This window comes from Mustela putorius, unplaced genomic scaffold (genome assembly GCF_011764305.1).
Source record: "Mustela putorius furo isolate JIRA1106 unplaced genomic scaffold, ASM1176430v1.1 tig00003962_pilon_pilon_pilon, whole genome shotgun sequence".
Lineage (NCBI taxonomy): Eukaryota > Metazoa > Chordata > Mammalia > Carnivora > Mustelidae > Mustela > Mustela putorius.
Window position 1 is genome coordinate 16,385,308 of NW_025422106.1, and position 22,587 is coordinate 16,407,894.

Below are 22,587 nucleotides of genomic sequence, written 5' to 3' on the forward strand. Positions count from 1 at the left end.
CCGTCCCCCTGGGAGCTGCTGGGGAAGGAGGAGCAGGGTGGTGAGAGAAGGCTCCTGGGTGTGGTGGGAGGCGGCAGGGGCCCTGGGAGACAAGCGGGACTGAAATGGGTCTCTGGGAGTGGAGGACTTTGTCCCTAGGATGTTGAGGCTCTATATCCTGAAATCCTAGGCAGCAAACCCCCACTGTGTCCTAGGCAAAGGGAAAGTCCAGATGGCTCATGGGGTTCACAGGTCACATACAGAACTCAAAATGTGCCACATCCTCACCCCAAGTGTTTTCATGTGTTGAGTGACAACGGTGGGTGCCGCAGAGAAACCCAAATATGGGGCAGACATTTTTGTGTGTGCAAGAAAACCACCGTACTGTAAGAAAACCTACATACAACTTCGGGGGCATTCAGATGTGGATTTGCCCACTCTAAGTCCAGCTCTGCACCGACAGGTTGTGTAAGCTCTGGCAAGTGACGTCACCTGGCAGAGCCTCAGTTTCCGCCTCTGTGAAATGGGGACAAACCAGCACCGGCCTCGCTGGATCGTGAGGAGGTAACCCTGCAAAGTTGTGTTATGTCCTACAGAGGACGTGGCAAAGCAAAGGACATCTAACAATGCCAAATCATATTTTTTTTTATGTTCCAAATCAACAGGGCTTTTGTTGTTGCCAATCATCCAAAAAATAATGTTGTTTCTTTTCTCCGAAAATAGAGACGCAGATGCCCTCTCTGCGGTCTGCTGCTTCTTAGCACCTGCCATCCAATCTGTAATTACCCGGTATCTTTGATTCCTCTCCTCTATCCTCGTCCCTAACAGGTAGGTGCCGCAGCGCACCGACGTTTCGTCTGGTCGACCTCTCCCGCCCAGCATTTAGAACAGAAGCGTACGCGGAGAGGCGCGCAACACGGTGTCGGCGCGCGCCCGGGGAGGCAGGGGAAGGCGGCTGCGGGCGCCTTGTGCCCGGCGAGGCGGGCCAGGAGCTGGGCGCTAGGGGACACCGGCTGCAAAAGGCGGGGGGCGTGGCGTGGCTCGTGCCCGCGCGCGGCTCCGCCCCAGCCGCCCTATCGCCACGCGGCCAGCAGATGGCGCTGCAGGCCAGTCCTTGGCGCCCGGAAGGCGGAAGCGCGGCGGGGCGGAGGCGCAGAGAATCGGCGGGGGCCGCCCCCTCCTCACCGCCCCCCGCGGCACCTCCGGAAAGAGGCGTCACGGGGCGTGAGGAGAGAGCCCGGCGGATGCCCCCAGGACAAGCATCCCCGAACGCGGCGACCCGGGGGCCCCCAGGGAACATGGGCGTGCTCAGGGCCGGGCTGTGCCCGGGCCTCACCCAGGACACGGTCGGGCAACTGAGGACCCGCGGGATCAGGACAGGTGACCGCGTGCGCGCCACCCAGCTGGGCCCCTTGCGGACGGGGCGTGTCCCGCACCGGCTGACCCGGGAGGGGCCGTCCCCTCCGCGCTCTGTCCCGCACTTCTCGGGAGAGGCGGGAAGGCGGGAGGAGGGCCATCCGAGCCCCCCGGGGAGGGCAGAACCCCTACCCAGGTGCTGGGCGCCTCGCCGGACCCCGCGTCTCTGTGCTGTTACCGAGGCCGCCTGGGACGTCCTGTCCCGAGGTAGAACCGTCACTCCACTGTAGGTAGCCAATAAGCCCAAGTGTGGAAAGCGCGGGCCTCCCTTCCTACCAGTCAGCCGCTTGGGTCTTGTTTTCAGTGGTGGACCTGGTTTCCGCAGACCTAGAGGACGTAGCCCAGAAATGTGCCTTGTCTTACAAGGTGAGCTGCCCATCTCCGCGCTCCAAAGCTGGGTGAGTCCAGATGCTCACCCCCGCGAGCCAAAGGAGCCAAGGGTTCCCCTAGGTTGATAAGTAAGGTGGGGGAGCGTATGAGACCCTGGGATGCCCCCCCCCCCCGGCCGGCCGTTGCTGAGAAGCGTCCCCGACCCAACCCTGAGTTGCCCCTGCCCCTTCCGCAGGCCCTGGTTGCCCTGAGAAGGGTATTGCTGGCCCAATTCTCAGCCTTCCCCTGCAATGGCGCTGATCTGTACGAGGAACTGAAGACTTCCACTGCCATCCTGTCCACTGGCATCCAAAGGTTTGTATGTGTACTTGGAGAGGAAGGTGAGAGGCTGGAGGACAGGACTGCCTCCACTGTGGCCGCCTATGCCTGAATCTAGAGAGAGCAGTGTTTTCAAGCAGTGGTGGGGGCAGCATGGACCAATGGTCAGGACTTCTGAGTTCTCTTACCCTATAATAGCGTTTCTCGACTTCACACTCCTCTAACATTTTGGGATTTGTAATTACTTGGTTGGGGTGAGGGTAAGGGGGTCTGTCCTGTGCATTATAGGGTTTATGGCCACATCCCTGGCCCGTGTTGACTAAGACTTCAGTTGTACCTGTCTTCTCCCCATGTTGTGACAACCAAAAACATCTTCAGGTGTTGCCAGATGAACCCAAGCAAAGTTGCTTTGATGGAGAACCACTATTCTATAACACAAGATGTCAGTATTTCATTATTATTCAAGAGATCAGAACAACTCTGGTCTGGCCCTGCCTCCCACTTCACTTAAGGACAGGGCAGGAGAACGTGGCAGGACTGATAACACACCGAGTGCCTCCTGGGTACCGGCCACGGACATTAAGTTATAGAATCTCCTCAGTGACCCCGCGTGTTAGTGATTATTAACCAAACTTGAGTTTAGCCCAAGAGGTTGGAGGGGCGAGGAGTGCGGTGGGGAGCAGCCCTGGGACACTCAATCAGAACTGGGTGCATTCCCCACACTTGGGAGCAAGAGGGGCCAAGAGAGTTTTCATGGGGGAGGACTTCGATTCTGCTGTGTTGTTGGGAGAGGGAAAGCATTGGAAGACAACAGCCAGTTTCCCGCCAAGGAAGTCTGACCTCTTTCCCAGCCTGTGTGTGCGGAAGTTGATGAGGAACTCTGCCACGAGCAAGGTCCCTGGATTGGTTTGGCCCTTGCTGTTCCCCTGACACGCTCTCCTGGCAAGGTTCACGCAGCATGGGGCTGGCTTCTCCCGGGTGGGGGGCTGGGTCTTACCCCATCAAGCATACCCTATGTCTACTAGGTGCCACATATGTGCACATGATGGGTGTACGAGTCTGGCACAGTTCCTGAGCTTCATGAGCGTGGGGTCTAGCGGGTAGAAAGAAGAGCAGGTGAAGGGCGCCTGGGTGGCTCAGTGGGTTAAGCCTCTGCTTTCGGCTCAGGTCATGGTCTCAGGGTCCTGGGATCAAGCCCCGCATGGGGCTCTTTGTTGGCAGGGAGCCTGCTTCCCCCTCTCTCTTCCTGCCTCTCTGCCTACTTGTGATCTCTCTTTCTGTCATGTAAGTAAATAAAATCTTAAAAAAAAAAAAAAAAAAAAAAGAGCAGGTGAGCAGGAGAGGGGTGGAAGCGTGTGTGGTGGCAGCAGAAGGAGGGACTGATAAACCGGAAGCAGACCTGTCCCGGGGGCTTGGCGAGCTTATGAAAACTGACATAGGCAGAGGAAGCACTTAGGGAGCAGTCCAGGGGTAAATGGGCAGCATTGCGGCCACAGTGCGTCAATGCAAGGGAAATCAGAGTGGTTCCAGAAAGCTCTGTGGGGGAGGCAGGCCCTCTCCGAGCGCCTACGAAGAACCTGGCCCTGAGCTCGCGCTTCGCAGCACATGATTTCATTTTTTTTCCCTCCACCGCCACCGATGAGCGAGTTACAGTCAGACTCAGCGATTGGTAAGATGAGGAAACTGAGGCTCAGGTTAAGTGCTTGCTTAATTTCTCTTGGCTAGTAAGTGGGAGGCCAGGCGCTTGGGGTTATATCTGTCATGCTCCCGACTCTGCCTCTCCTGCCCTGTTGCCCCTCTCCTAGTGGGAGGCCGGAATGCGCAGGGAGCTGTCGGCACAGGGCAGAGGTGTGCAGGGCAGACTGGACGGGGGAGGCCTGCGGGGGAGATGGCAGTGCTGGGGGCTGAGAGTCCGACCCAGGGCAGGTAACATGCAGGAGAGGTGTAGAAGAGGTGTGGAAGGCCTTACTAGCTGGTGGGACGTAGGTGTGAAGAGTCAGATGAGGCTCTAGGTTTCCAGCCAAGCGCTCAGTGTTCCGTGGACACTGGACAGATGTAACTTTTTTGAAAGTTAGGTAGGGAGTTACATAGACATTTGAGAAATACTTCATTCACTCAAAGTAAACGAGCTTTTTTGTAGTGCGCCATCTCAGAGCCTGGTGTGCACTGTGAGTCTTTACAGGGACCCTAGAGCATGAAGTGTACCTTGCAGGAAGTTGTATCGACGGGTGGAGAGAAGTGGTTCTGTGAGGGCTTGAGCTATGTCTCGTTCATCTCCGTATCTCCCTCATTTTATTTACTTATTTTTTTAAATGCCTGCCTGCCTGCCTTCTTCCTTCCTTCCTTCTTTCCTTCTTCTTTCTTTCTTTTAGATTTTATTTATTTATTTGACACAGAGAGAGAGAGTGAGCACAAGCAGGGAGAGCTGCAGACGGAGAGAAGGGGAGAAGCAGGCTTCCGCACTGAGCAAGGAGCCCAACGTAGGGCTCCATCCCGGGACCCTGGGATCTTGACATGAGGCAAAGGCAGATGCTCAACCAGTTGAGAAACCCAGGTGCTCCTGTATCTCCCTCATTTTAGAGGAAGGCCTTCAGGAAATAGGGAGTATTTAGGCTATGTTGGAATGAATGCCCCCCCCCCCCAAAAAAAACCTAAAAGCCAATTCCAAAGGATCAGTCCCAGAAATCAGTTGTATTCAAAGCAGGTGGTAAGACCCGGGTGTGGTTTTGCTGCATAAGGCAGGTGGGGCGGGGGGCAGGAGGGGTTGTCTCTCCACTGAGTTAGAGGTGATCGATAGTGGTCCTCTGGGCAGTAGGAGAAGTGACACAGGAATACAGGTGAGAAGCTGGCTGAGGGGGATTTGGGAATTCCTTCTGCAGCGTCCTCACAGTCAAGAATGAGGTCGATTTTTGTTTGGAGAGTCAACGCCAGTGGGTTAGGCCAGGCTACACATTAGAATCATCTGGGAGGTTAAGAAATATTTATGCCTGGGTCCCACCCATTCTGACTTTATTGTTCTAGGCCGTTGGTTCCCAAACTTGTCCACACAATGGAATCACTCGGGGAAGGGTGTCTGCCTGGCTCAGTCAGTAGAGTGTGTGACTCTTGATTTTGGGGCTGTGAGTTCAAGCCCCATGCTGGATGTAGAGATTACTTAAAAATAAAATCTTAGGAAAAAAAAAATCATAGAGGCACTTGGGTGGCTCACTGCCTTGGTTAAGCATCTGCCTTCACCTCAGGTCACGATCCTGGGGTCCTGGGATTGAGTCCTGAGTCAGGCTTCCTCCTCTGAGGGAAGTCTGCTCCTCCTCCCACAAATAAATAAATGAAATCTTAAAATAAAATAAAATCTTAAAAAAAAAAAGAATCATTTGGGGAATCTTTTAACATCCTCAAAGGTTATGCCTCCTACAGACCAATTAAATCACATTCTCTGGGGATGGGACACAGGGATCAGTAGTGTTTGAAGTTCCCCGTGATTCCAGTGTGCACACAGGTTTGGGAACCGCTAATACAAGCTTCTTTTTCAAAACTGCTCTTCTGATTTTAATATGCAGGCAGGATCGAGAATCACGAGTCTAGCCTAGGGGTTTTCAAATGTGGAAACGCATCCATACCACCTAGAGGCCTTGTTGAAACTCCTGCATTCTCCAGTTTCTGATGTGGGGGGAATGGGAGGTGGGTGAGAGTTTGCATTTCATGCCAGTTCTGAGTGCTGCTGCTGCTGGTCTGGAGAACCACACCAGGAGAACCCCTCCAACCCCTGTGTTGGAGGTAGGGATTGTCTGATCCCAAGGGGAGAAGCCACAGCCCTGGAGTGGTGACAGGAACGATTTGACTGGCAGGGACCTGTGCTTAGAATCATGGGGTCCTCGAAATTGGAATCAATTCCCAAGGTGCTGCTTGGCACAGAAGGGTCTTAGGAGGTCTTCAAGAACCGTTTAGGGTACTAGACCCCATGAAGCTGTTTGCAGGGCTGGAGAAAGGATGCGTGAGGCCAGGATGCAGAGCTGTTGGTAATGGGGTGTGGTTTAGGGGAAACCGCTTCAGCCCACATTTGGGTGGGGAGTGCAGTGTGGTTAGTGGCCCGTTTCTTTTGTGATGGTTGGAGGACAGAACATGGATTCGGAATTGGCTGTGTCTTGTCTTTACCCGAAGGCTTCCACGGCCAGAATGTCGACAATATAGGAACCAAATAACTAAATACTACTGTTCTACCACTTGTTTCTCTAGGAACATTTATTGTGTCTCCCCTGTGTTTCTAGCATTGGGCCAATGTCCTTGCCCCTGGGTGCTCTGGGCCAAATGTGTAGAGAGACAAAAACAAGCACATATAAAATAATCACCAACCTCCAGAACGGAGTGAATTCAGCATGGCCGCAGGATACAAGATCAGCACATAAAAATCAATTGCGTTTCTATATACTCAAAACAAACTTGTGGAAATGGAAATTAAAACATAATACCATTTACAGTTGCTCTGAAGAAAATGAATTACTTAGGTCTAAATATAACAGAGCAGGTATAGGAGCTGTGTGCTGAAAATTAAAACTTGCTGATGAAAGAAATCAAAGACGACCCAAATAAATGGAGAGACAAACTGTATTCATGGATTGAAAGACTCAGCATAGTAAAGATGTCAATTCTCCCCAAATTGCCCTATAAATGTAATGTAGTACCTACCAAAGTCCCAGCAGACTTTTTTTTTTTTTTTTTGGTGAATGTAAGGTTTATCCTAATAATTACATGGAAAAAAGCCAATGACCTTGAATTGCTAAAACATTTTTGAAAAAGAATAAAGTTGGAGGACTCAGTCTGCCAAACATTCTTACTATAAAGAAGTAATCAAGATAGATATGATATCGGCCAAGTGAAAGAGAAATAAATCAGCAGAGTCACATAAAGAACCTAGCAATAGACCTACAAATACGTCCAACTGAATTTTTTTTTTAAGATCTTAAGTAATCTTAAAAAGAAAAAAAAAAAGATCTTAATCTTTATACCTAATGTGGGGCTCAAACTCACAACCCTGAGATCAAGTTACATGCTTCTCAAGCTGAGCCAGGCAGGCACCCTAAAACTGTCAAGCTTTTAGAATAAAAGGAAGAAAATCTTTGAGAACTAGGGCTAAGTGAAGGGTTCTTAGACTTGACACCAAAGTGTCATTAATATAGATAAAATTTTTAATCAAAAAATAAAATTAAGGATGAATTCAGAATTAAAACTTTTGCTCTGCAAAAGAGAAAAAGACAAGCTGTAGAGTGGGGAAAATATTTGCAAGACACAAAGGACTTCCATCTAGAATATAGAATTCTTAAGGGGCACCTGGGTGGCTCAGTTGATTAAGCATCTGCCTTCGACTCAGGTCATGATCCCAGGGTCCTGGGATTGAGCCCTACGTCAGGCTCCCTGCTCAGTGCAGAACGTGCTTATCCCTCTCGCACTTCCCTTGCTTGTGTTCCCTCTCTCGCTATCTCTCTGTCAGATAAATAAGTAAAATCTCATGGGTTGCCTAGGTGGCTCAGTCGTTAAGTGTTGTCCTTCTGCTCAGGTCATGATGGGATGGAGCCCTGCATCAGGCTCCCTGTTCATCGGGAAGCCTGCTGCTTCTTCTCCCACTCCGCCTGCTTGTGTTCCTGCTCTATGTCTCTCTCTGTCAAATAAATAAATAAAATATTTATAAATAAATAAAATCTCAAAAATAAAGTGAATAAATAAAATCTTTTTTTTAAAAAGCATGAGATAGGGGCTCAGTGGGTTAAGCCTCTGCCTTTGGCTCAGGTCATGGTCTCAGGGTCATGGGATCTAGTCCCGCATCGGGCTCTCTGCTCATCAGGTGGCCTGCTTCCCTTCCTCTCTCTCTGCCTGCCTCTCTGCCTACTTGTGATCTGTCTCTTTGTCAAATAAATAAAATCTTAAAAAAAAAAAAAAAAGCATGAGATATATTACTACATACCTACCAGAACAGACACACCAAAAAATGGTGACAAGACTAAATGGTGGTAAGGATGTGGAGAAACTGGATTACTCATTCATTGCTAGTGGGATAGTAACATAGCATAGCCACTCAGGGAAGTAGTTCATAGTTTCTTATAAAATTAACATGTGCTGCGGCCATCAAAAAAAATGGCATCTTGCCATTTGCAGTGATGTGAATGGAACTGGAGGATGTTATGCTAAGAGAAATAAGTCAATCAGGGAAAGACAATTATATGATCTCACTGATATGTGGAATTTAAGAAACCAGGCAGAGGATCATAGGGGAGGAGAGGAAGAAATAAGACAACATGAAACCAGACAGGGAGACAAACCATGAGAGACTCTTAGTCATAGGAAACGAACTGAGGGTTGCTGGAGGAGGGTGGGGAAGGGAATGGGGTAACAGGGTGATGGACATTGAGGAGGGTATGTGTTGTAATGAACACTGGGTATTATATACAACTGATGAATCACAGACCTGTACCCCTGAGACAAGTATTACATTACATGTTAATTAATTGAATTTAAATTTTAAAAAAAGAAATGAAAATTAACATGTGCTTACTGTACAACCCAACAGTTGTGTTTTTTGTTTTTTTAGTTTATAGAGATGGGGAGAGGCGCACAGGGAAAGAGAATCTTTTTTTTTTGTTTGTTTTTAAGATTTTATTTATCCATTTGACACAGAGAAAGACAGCACAAGCCAGGAGACTGGCAGAGGGAGAGGGAGAAGCAGGCTCCCCACAGAGCAGGGAGCCCGATGTGGGGCTAAATACCAGGGCCCCAAGATCATGACCTGAGCTGAAGGCAGATGCTTAACTGACCTAGCCACCCAGGAACCCAGGGAGAGAGAATCTTAAGCAGATTCCGTACCCAACGTGGAGCCCAATGCTGGGCTCAGTCTGACAAACATGAGGTCATGACCTGAGCCAAAATCAAGAGTTGGACACTTAATTGACTGAGCCACCCAGACACCCCTTAAATATTTTCTTTCTTTTTCTTTTTTTTTTTTTTTAAAGATTTTACTTATTTATTTGACAGAGAGAGATCACACGTAGGCAGAGAGAGAGGAGGAAGCAGGCTCCCTGCTGAGCAGAGAGCCCGATGCGGGACTCGATCCCAGGACCCTGAGATCATGACCTGAGCTGAAGGCAGCGGCTTAACCCACTGAGCCACCCAGGCGCCCAAATATTTTATTTTTAAGTAATGTTTGAACCAACATGGGGTTCAAACTTCCAACCCTGAGATCGAGAGACCCAGGCCCCAATGACTGAGCCAGCCAGGTGCCCCCTGGCAGTTGTATTCTTAGACATTTATTTATTTATTTAAAAGATTTTTTTTTTTTTAAGATTTTATTTATTTATTTGACAGACAGAGATAAAAAAAAAGAAAAAAGAAAAGAAAAAAAAAAGAAAAAGATTGCTTAGAACCGTACACATACACACATACATGGAACACGGGAAGTCTGGATAAGCTCTGTTGATTGCACTGTGGTTGGCTTGCGATGTTGTGCAGTACAAGAGGTCACTATTAAGGAAAGGGAGGGGAAGGGTACATGAGACCTCCCTGTACAATCTTTTTTTTTTTTTTTTGGCGACTTCCTATGAATGTATAATTATTTCAAAATTTAAAAAATGACAGGGGCACCTGGGTGGCTCAGTAGGTTAAGTGTCTGCCTTTGCCTTGGGTCATGATTCCAGGGTCCTGGGATTGAGCCCCCACAGTGGGCTCCCGGCTCTTTGGGTGTCTGCTTCTCTCCACACTCCACCCCCCAACTCCATCTCTCGCTATCTCTTTTTCTCTCTCAAATAAGTAAAGATCTTTAATAAGTAAATATCATAACAAATAAATAATGACAAATTATGGGAAATGCTATCAAGGAAACCCGTAAGGGATTAAGATCCAGAATGGAAAGAGGGCCCTTTGCTGGGATGGCAGAGACCTCTGTGGAGAGCAGAGTGATCTTCGGGCTGAGAGCGAATGCATGAGGAGGGGCCCAAGGCAGAGCTTGTACCTGTGCCCTCTTTCCCTAGGGATGGTCAGACCATCTCTGGACAGAACTCAGGCTGGGGAAGCAACATCTTGCTTTTCCTTCTTGCTTCCTATTCCCCTCTGTTCCCTCCAGTCTGCTGGGTTGATTCTATTCCTTCTCTTTCTCCAGCCTGGACAAACTGCTTGACGCTGGTCTCTACACTGGAGAAGTGACTGAGATTGTAGGAGGCCCAGGTAGTGGCAAAACCCAGGTACGTGGGCAGCCAGCAGCCAGGAGGACGTGGGGATGGGGGAGGTGGGAAGGTGGGTGCATGGCTCCGGATCCCTGGGGGAGCTTCTGCCAGTGTACTTGTGATTCAGAGAGAAGATAGGTGGTGAGGAGTGGGGCTTGAACTTGAGCTTGGCCCATTCGTGTCAGTGGGATCTGGACAGGATTTGGTGGGGGGAAATCCCATTCTGGGCCCTCTTTGGGGACTCACATTCTCCCAATGCCTCATCTCTTCAGGTGTGTCTTTGTGTGGCTGCAAATGTGGCCTACAGCCTGCAGCAGAATGTTCTGTACGTTGATTCCAACGGAGGACTGACAGCCTCCCGACTCCTCCAGCTACTTCAGGCTAGAACCCCAGACGAGGAGGAGCAGGTGAGAGCAGGAGGTTTGAGTTTCTTCAAGGTTCCAACAGAAAGACCTCATTATCCCTTATGTTGCCTGAATTTTGGGCATTTGGACGAACAGTCATTTCTGGCTTTGAAACCATGCTGTTCTATTCATTCTTCCTGTATTCTTCAAGTGTCCCGTTAGGACATTATCCCAGCATTGATGGTCCCCACACCGATCTTCCAAGTGACCCAGCTCCTTGCACACCCTAATTCAGGGCTGGCAAGCACACAGCATCTGTGTTTCCTTCCCATTTCTTGCATGGCAGACATTCCTAACCAGACCTGCCATACCTTGAGCCTGAACTCTGACTTGGCTTTATAGTGCGGTACCCAGGCAACCACCACCATGAGAACCGGCCCAGGAGACAAAGCCCATTTGCTAGCTTGGACTGGAGTCCTTATGTCTAGGTTTCTTGTTCAGCTTTAAAATCCCTCTTTATCGGGGTGCCTAGGTGGCTCAGTGGGTTAAGCCACTGCCTTCGACTCAGATCATGATCTCAGGGTCCTGGGATCGAGTCCCGTATTGGGCTCTCTGCTCAGCAGGGAGCCTGCTTCCTCCTCTCTCTCTGTCTGCCTCTCTGCCTGCTTGTCATCTCTCTCTGTCAAATAAATAAAATCTCTTTAAAAAAATTTTATATAAAAAGAAATTCCTCTTTATTTTGCTTGAGCCCCTGCTTCCTCTTATTCAAAGCCCCTTCTTCACCTTGCCACACCCTTAGGCAGGAGCCCTCCAGAAGATCCAGGTGGTGCGTGCGTTTGACGTCTTCCAGATGTTGGCTGTGCTGCAGGACTTCCGAGGCACCGTGTCCCAGCAGGTGAGCCTGTTGTTCTGCCCCTCCCTGCTTCACCTAGCTTGCGGGAGGCTATCTGCCAGGGGCAGGTGGCCTAGGACAGACTGGCAAAGCAGATTGTGCCATCTGGTGACTCCAGCTGTGCCTGCCACTGCCAGGGTGGGATTCCCGTGTGCTTAATCCATTCCTGAGTGCCTCACTGTTTTCCTGCCCATCCCCACTGAACAGTAAGACCCTTGATGCAAGGATCAAGTCATATTCATTTCTGCATTCATCCTCCCTGGATCAGCAAGGATTACTTTCAGCTGCAAGTAAGAGAGGCTGTGTGACAGGCACTTGAACCTTGAGGACATTTAATTACCTGATACCACGGAACTGGAGTGGGCAAGTCCGTGGATTCAGGGCTCTAGGCTGGTATGTCTGATTCTCTTGCTCTTCCCCCTCATAACTGCTAAATGGCTGCTATAGCTGTAGGCATCATGTCTTCCCACATCAACACCCATATTCGGGGCAGTAATAGATGCCCTCTTTTTCTGCCTTCTTCTGTTTTATCAGGAAAGAAAAATTTTTCTCCAGAACCCACTAGTAGACTTAGCCTTACGTCTTGTTGGCCAAAACGGAGTTTTGTGTGTATCTTAGACTAGGGGTTGGGCCCACCTTCTATGATGTCAGATTTCTTTTTCTTTTTTTTTTTTTTTAAAGATTTTATTTATTTATTTGACAGAGAGAGATCACAGTAGGAGAGAGGAAGGGAAGAGATCACAGAGAGAGAGGAAGGGAAGCAGGCCCCCTGCCGAGCAGAGAGCCCGATGTAGGACTCGATCCCAGGACCCTGAGATCATGACCTGAGCCGAAGGCAGCGGCTTAACCCACTGAGCCACCCAGGCGCCCTATGATGTCAGATTTCTGCCCTCTACCTGAACACATCCAGAATCCTGTTAACAAGGAAGAGGGGCTTAGAGTAGCATTTGGGTTGGTACCACCTTATACCTGCTGGTTGCCTAGACAGGATTTGGTGCACTGATTTATAGGCTGTTAGATTTAGAAAGACATCTTGGAGGGGCACCTAGGTGGCTCAGTGGGTTAGAGCCTCTGCCTTCGGCTCGGGTCGTGATCTCAGGGTCCTGGGATTGAGCCCTGCATCGGGCTCTCTGCTCAGCGGGGAGCCTGCTTCCCTTCCCCTCTCTCTGCCTGCCTCTCTGCCTACTTTTGTGATCTCTGTCTGTCAAATAAATAAATAAAAATTAAAAAAAAAGAAAAGAAAAGAAAAGAAAAGAAAGACGTCTTAGAATAGTTCAATTCATGTTAAACTTTCTCTGACCCCAAAGGGTCACATGTTCTATGGGCATACCTGGGGTGGTATGTAAAGTAATGATTTTTATAAACTTTGGAACACTTAATAGTTGAACAGAAACTTGCCGTAGGAGCAGTAGCTTATTATGACCCATGTGTGTTGAGACATGAAGTCAAGTAGCCCTGATCTAATCCAACTCTCTCATTTCTGGGGATGAGGAGAATGAGGACCAGAGAAGTTTAGTAAGTTGCTCAAAGTCACTGCAAAATTAGGATAAGAACCAAATCTCTCAACTCCCAGGTCAAATGACTTGTGTTTTTTTTTTTTTTTTTTACTGGAAGACCATTAGAATAGTATATATTCTATTATTGCATAACAAGTTATCACAAACATAATGACTTAACACACTTATTACCTCATAGTTTCCATGGGTCATGAGTCTGGGCATGGCTTAGCTGGGGCTTCTGCTTAGGATCTCAATAGTCTGTAATCAAGATGGCAACCAGGCTATGTTCTTTTTAAAAAAAAAATTTTTTTTAAAGATTTTATTTATTTATTTGACAGAGAGCCACAGCGAGAAAGGGAACAGAAATGGGAGAGGGAGAAGCAGACTTCCCGCCAAGCAGGGAGCCCAATGGCGGGGCTCGATCCCAGGACCCTGGGATTATGACCTGAGCCAAAGGCAGATAGATGCTCAATGGGTGAGGAACCCAGGTGCCCCTTCTTAAAAGATTTTTTTAAATATTTTATTTATTTATTTGAGAGAGAGCAAGAGTGTGAGCAGAGGGGTGGGGTAGAGAGAGAGGGAGAAGCAGACTCCCTGCTAAGCAGGGATCCCAATGCAGGACTTGATTCTAGGACCCCAGGATCATGACCTGAGCTGAAGGGACATGCTTAACTGACTGAGCCACATTGGTGCCCTGGACTGTGCTCTTATTTGAAGACACAACTGGGAAGAATCCGCATACCAGTTCACTGGAGTTGTCACTAGGACTCATTTCTAGTGGGTTCAGTGTCTTGCTGGAAGTTGTCCAGGCTCCCACTGTTCTCTGCCCTGTGGCCCTTTCCATAGGCAGTTCACAGCATGCCCACTTGCTTCACCAAAACAGCATAAGAATGAGAGCAAGGGGCGCGTGGGTGACCCAGTCGGTTAAGTCTCTGACTTCAGCTCAGGTCGTGATCTCAGGGTCCTGGGATCGAGCCCCTCATTGGGCTCTGTGCTCCTTGGGGAGTCTGTTTCTCCCACTCCCTTTGCTCCTCCCCTCACTTATGCTCCCACTCTCTTTCCTTCTCCCTCAAATAACTTAGATTAAAAAATAAGTGAGCAAAATGGAACATGTAGTTTCATGTTACATAATGTAATCTTGGGAGCAATATCCTTTGCCATGATGCATAGACTCATCAAGACAGTCCAGCACCTCTGACACTGTATTAGTCAGAAGCCAACCACAGGACTTGCCCGCAGGTGGAGGAGGGGATTACACAAGGGCTCAAACACCTGGAGGTGGAGGTCAAGGGGCCACTTTAGGGTCTGTCCTCCATGGATGACCTGATAGCTCCATAGTTACCAGCAGTGAAAGGCTAGCTGTCCACATTTTAGCCAGAGATTTTAACCTGCTCTCCCAGACTGAGGAAGAGCTAAGCTGATTTCAGTTTTAGCTTCTCTTCCTTTCGGCCATCCTCTCCTAGACGAACGGATGGTTGAGAGTCAGTAACTGGACGATGAAGGAAAACATGCAAAAGACCAGATAATGCTGAATATCCAAGATCTGGCCAGTATGAAGTGAAAAGAAAGTTGTGGAAACAGAAACAGCAAATTACTTGGGTAATAAAAGAGTAAGGGAGATTAGGTACAAGAAACTAGGACGATGCTTATGCGTGTGTAGAGAAAAAGATGGTGGATTTAACAGCTGGCTGTCTATATAATCTGTATTTGGAACTGCTTGAAATGCAGAAGATGAGGCCCTAGAGGCATGATCTAGAAGGAGACTGAAGTAAAGAGAAGACTAACCCCTTCAGCACAGAAAGTTGGAAATTTAGGGAAATAAGCAGAAGAGGGAGAGGAGGAGCCTGGCAAGATGATGGTGGGGGAGGCTGGCCATGAGAGAGATGGCTGCTAAGCAAATTCAGGACTGAGGGTACCTGGGTGGCTCAGTTGGTTAAGTATCCCACTCCTTTTTGTTGTTGTTGTTGTTGTTGTTGTTTTAAGATTTATTTATTTGTGAGAGAGAATGTGCAAGAGAGAACAATTGGGGGGAGCAGTGGGGGAGAGAGAGAGAGAGACAGAGGATCCCAGAGCATCTCCACTGAGCAGGGAATCCAATGTGGGGCTAGATCCCAGGACCCCGAGATCATGACCTGAGCTGAAATCAAGAGCCGGCTGTTTAACAACTGAGTTACCAAGCACCCCAAATGTCCCACTCTTGATCTCACCTCAGGTCTTGATCTCAGGGTTCTGAGTTCAAGCCCCGCATTTGGCTCCACTCTAGGTGTAGAGCCTGCTTTTAAAAAAATTCTTGGGACACCTAAGTGACTCAGTTGGTTGAACATCCAACTCTTGATTTCAGCTCAGGTGATCTCAGGGTTGTGGGACAGGGCCCCGCGTTGGGCTCTGCATTCAGTACGGAGTCTGCTTGTCCTTCTCCCTCTCTCTTTCTCCTTCCGCTATGCATGGGCTCACTCTCTCTCTCTAATAAATAACTAAGTAAGTAAATAGATAAATAAAATCTTTCGGGGAAAAAAAAATCTTAAAAAAATAATTCAGGGCTGGGAGCCTGGCTGTCTCCATGGGTATTGCATGCGACTCTTGATCTCGAGGCTGTGAGTTCAAGCCCCATGTTGGGTGTAGAGATTACTTTAAAAATACCTTAAACAAAGAAAAGAAAGAAAGAAAATTCATGACTGGGGCCAGAGAACTTGGATTAGGGATTTTTCAAATTTAATTATTTTGGTGTATCTGCGATATCCTGTGATTTAAACCCCCTCTGTCCAACCAAGTCTTCAGTAAAATCCATTATACCTACAAACGGAGGAGGAAAAGACCTTACTGAAATTCCATGAGGCCTGCACAGTTCTATTTGGGGTTGGAGAACTTATTTCTTGCCCGTGTCTGATAGAGGAGCAAGCTTGCTCTATAACGGACGCTCTCTAGAGGCCAACTAGTTTATGGCATCTGCTCCTCCCCAGGTGAGCAGCGCCTCAGCGACTGTGAAGGTGGTGGTTGTGGACTCAGTCACTGCGGTGGTCTCCCCACTTCTGGGAGGTCAGCAGAGGGAAGGTAAGAGGTGCGGCAGAGCCCAGGGTCCGGGACGTCATCTAGCCTCCCACCTTTGGAATCCAGTCCCCGATCAGCCCAATCCCAGGTGCCCTGCTGCCCTCGTCCTCTGCTTCTCCTTCTCCAGGTTTGGCCTTGATGATGCAGCTGGCTCGAGAGCTGAAGACCCTGGCCCGGGACCTTGGCGTGGCAGTGATGGTGAGGAAGTGCACTTGGCAGCTTGCTGGTCTTATCTCTGCTCCCTGGGCTTCGCTGAGGGGAGGGGGGACATGAATTTGATTTCTAGTTCCAGCTGTTTACTTTCCTTAAATGCCAGCTTAACCTCCAATATGGTCCTTTAGGACAGGATCTTAGCCCAACTTCCCTGGGCCATCTAGAACCCTAGACTGTGACGAGATCAGACATAAATAGCTAAGGGGTCAGGGACAGTCTTGGTTTTCTTCTTACTCTAAGACAGGTTTATTGAGGAATAATTCACACACAGTGACTTTTTCCTCATATGAAGTTTGGCTAATGGATACTAAGGTATGCATCTTGTTACAAGGCACAATCAAGATCTAGAATATTTGGTCATCCAAAAAGGTCCCCAAGCCCCAGACAACCACTAATCCTGTTTCTGTCCCAATACTTTTGCCTTTTCCAGTGCTTCATAGAAAGGAATGTTTTTGCTTTTAAGGTAAACTTTTCTGCTTACTGGACACTGTTTAAAAAGTCTGTATGCTTCTCATAGGGTAAAAAATAGTTAAATATAGGGGCACTGGGGTGGCTCAGTGGGTTAAAGCCTCTGCCTTCGGCTCCGGTCATGATTCCAGGGTCCTGGGATCGAGCCCCACATCGGGCTCTCTGCTCAGCAGGGAGCCTGCTTCCATCTCTCTCTCTCTCTCTGCCTGCCTCTCAGCCTACTTGTGATCTCTATCTGTCAAATAAATAAATAAAATCTTTTAAAAAAAATAGTTAAATATAGGAGTCAAATTTGTAGTAAGTCTCTACATCCACAGAAAACATATTAATATTTTTATATATCTCCATAGGACCTTTTTTCTGCCATATATACATATACTTTTAACCAGCTTTCCAATTAAACTGTAAGCTTGTTTAAAAAAAAAAAAACTCATCTCATTCCATTTCCCTGTCTTTAAATAGATGCTTTAAGAATGCCATTTTTAGCAGTTACATATTTTATTTAATACCTGTGTTACAGGGATCAGCAAACTTTTCTGTAAAGGGCCGGAGAGTAAACAATCAAGGCTTTGTGGCCATATGGTTTCCGTCACAGCTACTCTGCTCCGCCAAGGTTGCGTGAGAACAACCACAGACTGTCCCTAAACAGAGGGCATGGCTATGTTCCAGCCAAACTTGACTTTCAGAAATAATTTTGGGGCCACAGTTGGTGTGTCGGGAGTAGTTTGCCAACCCCTGGTGTCCCATAATGGTCTGTTTCCTGATTGTGAGCCTGTAGTTTGTTACTGGTTTTCCTCTTTTATTTTCTTAATTTTAATTTTTAAAAAAGAATTTATTTGTTCATTTGACAGAGAGAGAGCCCAAGCAGGGGGAGCAGCAGGCAGAGGGAGAGGGAGAGGCAGGATCCCCACTGAACTGGGTGCCTAATGTGGGACTTGATCTCTGGACCCTGGGATCATGACCTGAGCTGAAGGCAGATGCTTAACCAACTGAGTATCCAGGCACTCCTGGTTTTCCTCTATTTTAAGTAAAATTCTGGGGTGCCTGGCAGCTCAGTCGATTAAGCATTAGACTCTTGATTTCGGCTCAGGTCATGATCTTGGGGTCATGAGATTGAGCCCCACATTGGGCTCTATGCTCAGCAGTGAGTCAGCTTTAGATTCTCCCTCTCCCTCTACCCCTCACCCCTGCTCACACACTCGCTCTCTCTCTAAAATAAATATATAAATGTTTAAGTAAAACTCCAGTGAACACCCTGATACCCAAATTTCTTTGCACATTTCGTATTATTTTCTCAGACTCCTAAAAGTATAATTGCAGAGTTAGGGATAAACACATTTTTTAACTAATTTAATTTTTAAAAATATTTTATTTATTTATTTGAGAGAAAGAGAACCAGATCGAGAGAGAGAGAGAGTGCACGAGTCGGGGGGTGGGGGTGGGCAGAGGAAGGAGGAGAAGCAGACTCCTCACTGAGCAGAGAGCCTGATGCGGGACTCAATCCCAGGACCCTCAGATCACATTCTGAGCTGAAAACAGATGCTTAACCACCTGAGCCCCTCAGGTACCCCCCAAATACATATATTTTTAAGTGTGTAGATATGATATTGCCAAATTTCCAGGAAGGTTATACTAATTTGTACACCCACAAGCAGTGTTCTTTTGTTGTTGTTTTTTTTTTTTTTTTGAAGATTTTATTTATTTGACAGAGATCACAAGTAGGCAGAGAGGAAGGCAGAGAGAGAGGGGGAAGCAGGCTCCCCGCTGAGCAGAGAGCCTAATGCAGGGCTCAATCCCAGGACCCGGAGACCATGACCCGAGCCGAAGGCAGAGGCTTTAACCCACTGAGCCACCCAGGTGCCCCTCTTTTAGTTCTTAAGTTGAGTCCCAGGGCCTCCCTCTCCTGACTTCAGGCTGTGTAGGATCACCTGCTTTTGGCCCTAGCTTAGGCAGTGGGGATTCAGTGGTGAACAAACTGCAGCCCCCTATCCCCGGTTGGGGGGGCCTGTGGGGAGACTGTCATCAATAGGATGCCGTGAGGTTCCGGTTGCCCACCTATGGCTATGCTGGGCAGAGGAGAACTGACTGACCAGATTATGACCTCCCCTTCAAAGCTCCCACGACCCTCTACATACAGATGCCACAAGGGCTGGGTGGATGTAGTCTCAAAATGCCTGTCCACTGGGTTAGGGGTGTAGGAGGTGCGAGCCCACCCCTCCCTTCCTTCCAGCGAAGTGCAGACAGTGCTGCTTATTCCCAAACCCATGACCCATGACTTTCTGCTGGAGTCAAGCCTGATGCGTGGTAATTTCATAGAAAGAGTAGAGCACTAGTGAGGACCCGGGGTTCTAGTTCCAGATCCGCTGTCAGGGAACCCGGGGAAAGTCCTTTCTCTGTGCTGGGCCTCAGTTTTCCCACTTGTAGAATGAAGCAGCAGGAACAGATAACCTCTATACCAGCATGATCGATCTGGAAGTCTTTGCTGCTTTTTGCCTTAGGTAACCAACCACATGACCCGAGACAGGGACAGTGGGGATCTCAAACCTGCCCTTGGACGCTCCTGGAGCTTTGTACCGAGCACCCGGATTCTCCTGGACATTGAGGAAGGAGCAGGAGCATCGGGCAGTTGGCGCAGGGCACGTCTGACCAAATCTCCCCGTTTGGTGAGCCGGCTGCAGGGGAAAGCCAGGAATCTGGGCCCTTGAGGGTGTTTGTGTGCCCAGATGTCTCACAGAGGGATTCTTGGATGCTGAGAACCAGCAACCAAAGAGGCTGCCTGCTCCAGTTGCTTAACTCAAAAACCTACCCTTCCCTCCTGTCTTTTTCCAGCCAACAGGTTTCCAGGAGGTGGTAGACATTGGGACCTGGGGGCCTCCAGAGCAGAGCCCAGCGTCCCAGGGAGATCAGATATGACTGTGCTGTTGATTGGGAAAAGCCGGGGACATCAAGCACCCCACCTCTGTGCACGCTAGCAGCTGCTGTTCACTGTCACCCAGCACTTGTGACTGTAGGAGAAGCTCTCGGGCTGGGCAGAGGAGACATCTCCGTTTCCTCAGCCTCTCTTTCTGTGGCAAGAGAGGACGCTGTGTTGGAAGGACCCAGAAACTCATGCCGGTCTCAGGTTTTCTTCCTTGTTTCTATCATGTATGTTTCCATGGGAGCTGAGTTCACCCTGGCCTCTTGCCTCTGTGAAGAGACCTGCTAGAGACCAGACAGAACCCTTTGTGTCTCCATGGTGCCCGCGTTCCATTCTCATACAATGACTGAGCCCAGAAGCCTCTGCTGCTCGCTCGCTCTCTCTTTTTTTTTTTTTTTTTGTCTCTGTTTTTCCATCTGTAAGATGGACATCCCTTTCCCCTAGCGTTGTCTTTGAGTTATGGGTAGAAGTGACCTTGCAAAAGCAAAGCCCTTCTTTATCTATGTCCTGCCCTTAAAAATACAAACAGGAAATTCCCTCAGCCCCAGAGCCACCTGATTTCCCCCCAGAAGGGTGTTTTTCAGTTTCCCCCAGTGAGGTTCCAAAGAATGGTTCTTCCTTTTTTCCCTCTTGCTGATTTGGTTTCACGCACCTGCGTACATCACCGTGACTAGGTGAGACTGGGAACTCGCTGCAGTCCCAGGGATCTAATTTAACAGGAAGGGAGAATGTGGCCCTGGTGAACCCAGCTACTTGTTTATTATGCATGGTGCCCTGTAGGGCCCCTCCACAGAATAGAGTAGCCAGAGGTGCTGAACCATGGCCTTGCCCATAAACAGACAGGAGAGAATTTGCACAGTAAATAGAGCCAGCTGGGAAAACTGATGCTGGCGTAAATAATACATGGCAAATCTAGTCCTTTATGCAGAAATTCATTGCCGGTGGCTCCAAGATGCACTATAATTACCCTTCTCTTCCTGCCAGCTGTACCACAGCCTGGTGCCCTAGTCTGTGAAATAACCCCCCTGTCTGTTAGCGGCACTGTGGCCATCCATCTGAGAGCTGCAAGCCCTGGCTGGGGGTGGGGGAAGAGGAGGACACCAGGGAAAGAATAATAAAAGGCAAAGTAGAGAAATGATCAGAATTGTTTACTGACCACATTTTTTAGAGGAAGGTCGCCTTTCTCGGTGAGAGAGCCTGTCGTGATTAATTAGTTGTGTCTTGGCTGCGGGAAGGGGGGGTGGGTCAGAGTTCCAGGAGGAAGATAGGACACGAAGACGATGAACATAGCAGAGACAGAGGATGGAAGCAGGGATGATCTGAGCGAGCAGCAGACGGGCCCCAGGGTGTCCGCCTGCGGGAGGACAGGGGAGGGGAGCCTACGACTGGGGTGAGGCTGGCCCTGCTGGCTGCAGAAAGGACCCCAGGAGAAACAAGTCTTCATCTCTTCATTCCGTGAGGGGTTGGCGGATTTCCGCAACCACCGTAGGAAACAGTACAAGTAAGGGATAGCAGATCCCTGCCAAGCCCACCTTTTGGGAATTTTGAGCGTGGGGTGGGGGGAGGGTCTGCCCAGTCTCCCCAGCAGTCTTTTTCTGTGGAAGTTGGAGTGTTTTGCGGTTTTTCTCCACATGGCACTCGAGGAACATGTGCTCGAGGTGGAGCCCAGTTGCCCTCTCTGGCCTGGGCAGATCTGCTGTGTTCCGTGTATGCAGGGAGTCGGGACCCTGCAATAATGGGGTTTCAGAGGCCTGTAAAGTTCATGTGGCCATGATCACTTAGCAGAAAGGGAAACTGAGGCCTAAAGAGTTGAAGTGACAGTCCCCGGGTGGTGAAACAGCAGCCAGCACCCAGGACTCCTGATCCTCAAGCCAGGACACTTTGGGTCTCTGGGCTGCCTTTAGTTTCCATTTGCGCAGCTCTCTTCCCACAGGGTGCTAACTCCAGCTCAGGGGGCCACGGCCATCACCCAGATGGCCTTGCTGACCATGGGAAGTTGCCCCATTCACTGCTGCTCCAGACCACCTGTGACATTCCTGCAGGACCTTGTCCCTCACAGCTTGCTTCCTCCTCGGACCTTTTTCTCAGACCAGAGCTTTCTCTTGCACTGCCTGCTGCCTCTGCACATGCCATTTGGGGTACCCTGCCCTGAGCAGTTCCCCTCAAAGGCCTCGGGCCAGGCTGGCTCTCCTTCCCAAGTGCCTCTTGCTCCCTTTGCTTATGTGTCTGCCTCAGTGTCTGGTGCACACTCATCCTGCCATCCTCCCTTCTTATGCATCAGATATGGTCTAGATAGACGTCATAACCCCTCACTACCACTCATCTTCCTGTGCACGCACTTGTCTGCCTATGAGCTCAAGATCCATTTTTTTTTAAAAGATTTTATTTATTTATTTGACAGAGAGATCACAAGTAGGCAGAGAGGCAGGCAGAGAGAGAGGAGGAAGCAGGCTCCCTGCTGAGCAGAGAGCCTGATGTGGGGCTCGATCCCAGGACTCTGGGATCATGACCCGAGCCGAAGGCAGAGGCTTTAACCCACTGAGCCACCCAGGCGTCCCAAGATCCATTTTTTTAAAAAAAGATTTTATTTATTTTTTTGACAGACAGAGATCACAAGTAGGCAGAGAGGCAGGCAGAGAGAGAGGGGAAAGCAGGCTCCCTGCTGAGCAAAGAGCTGATGTAGGGCTCAATCCCAGGACCCTGAGATCATGACCTGAGCCAAAGGCAGAGGTTTAACCCACTGAGCCACCCAGGAGCCCCTCAAGATCCATTTTTTTAAAGGATTTTATTTATTTATTTATTTGAGAGAGAGCACAAGTTGGAGGGAGGAGCAGAAGGAGAGGGAGAAGCAACTCCCCACCGAACAGGGAGCCCCACGTGGGGCTCCATCCCAAGACACTGAGATCATGATCTGAGCTAAAGGCAGATGCTTAACCCACTGAGCCTCCCAGGCACCCAA

General features: G+C 49.0%; 1 protein-coding gene across 2 annotated transcripts; it reads left to right on the plus strand.

Annotated features, from left to right (window-relative positions):
* The first annotated feature begins 1,058 nt into the window (after positions 1–1,058).
* On the plus strand, positions 1,059–20,766 carry RAD51D (RAD51 paralog D). 2 transcript variants are annotated; one of them, XM_004747115.3, is made up of 10 exons: positions 1,059–1,359; positions 1,700–1,761; positions 1,961–2,079; positions 10,184–10,265; positions 10,520–10,654; positions 11,391–11,486; positions 15,943–16,033; positions 16,158–16,228; positions 19,210–19,374; positions 19,541–20,766. In XM_004747115.3, the coding sequence occupies exons 1-10, from the start codon at positions 1,074–1,076 to the stop codon at positions 19,622–19,624; spliced, it is 1,191 nt and encodes a 396-aa protein (XP_004747172.3). In that variant the 5' UTR covers positions 1,059–1,073; the 3' UTR covers positions 19,625–20,766. The 2 variants fall into 2 exon arrangements, with proteins under 2 accessions (XP_004747172.3, XP_012909049.1); XM_013053595.2 differs by having other exon boundaries at positions 1,224–1,359; positions 1,700–1,793.
* The last annotated feature ends 1,821 nt before the right edge of the window (positions 20,767–22,587 follow it).

What these genes read in the sequence shown, in the direction of transcription:
- RAD51D (XM_004747115.3), top strand. Translation starts at nt 1,074, where the DNA reads ATGGCGCTGCAGGCCAGTCCTTGGCGCCCGGAAGGCGGAAGCGCGGCG. An exon ending in CAGGTAGTGGCAAAACCCAG is followed by an intron (nt 10,266 to 10,519) that starts GTACGTGGGCAG and finishes TCATCTCTTCAG; the next exon opens with GTGTGTCTTTGTGTGGCTGC. An exon ending in GAGGCACCGTGTCCCAGCAG is followed by an intron (nt 11,487 to 15,942) that starts GTGAGCCTGTTG and finishes GCTCCTCCCCAG; the next exon opens with GTGAGCAGCGCCTCAGCGAC.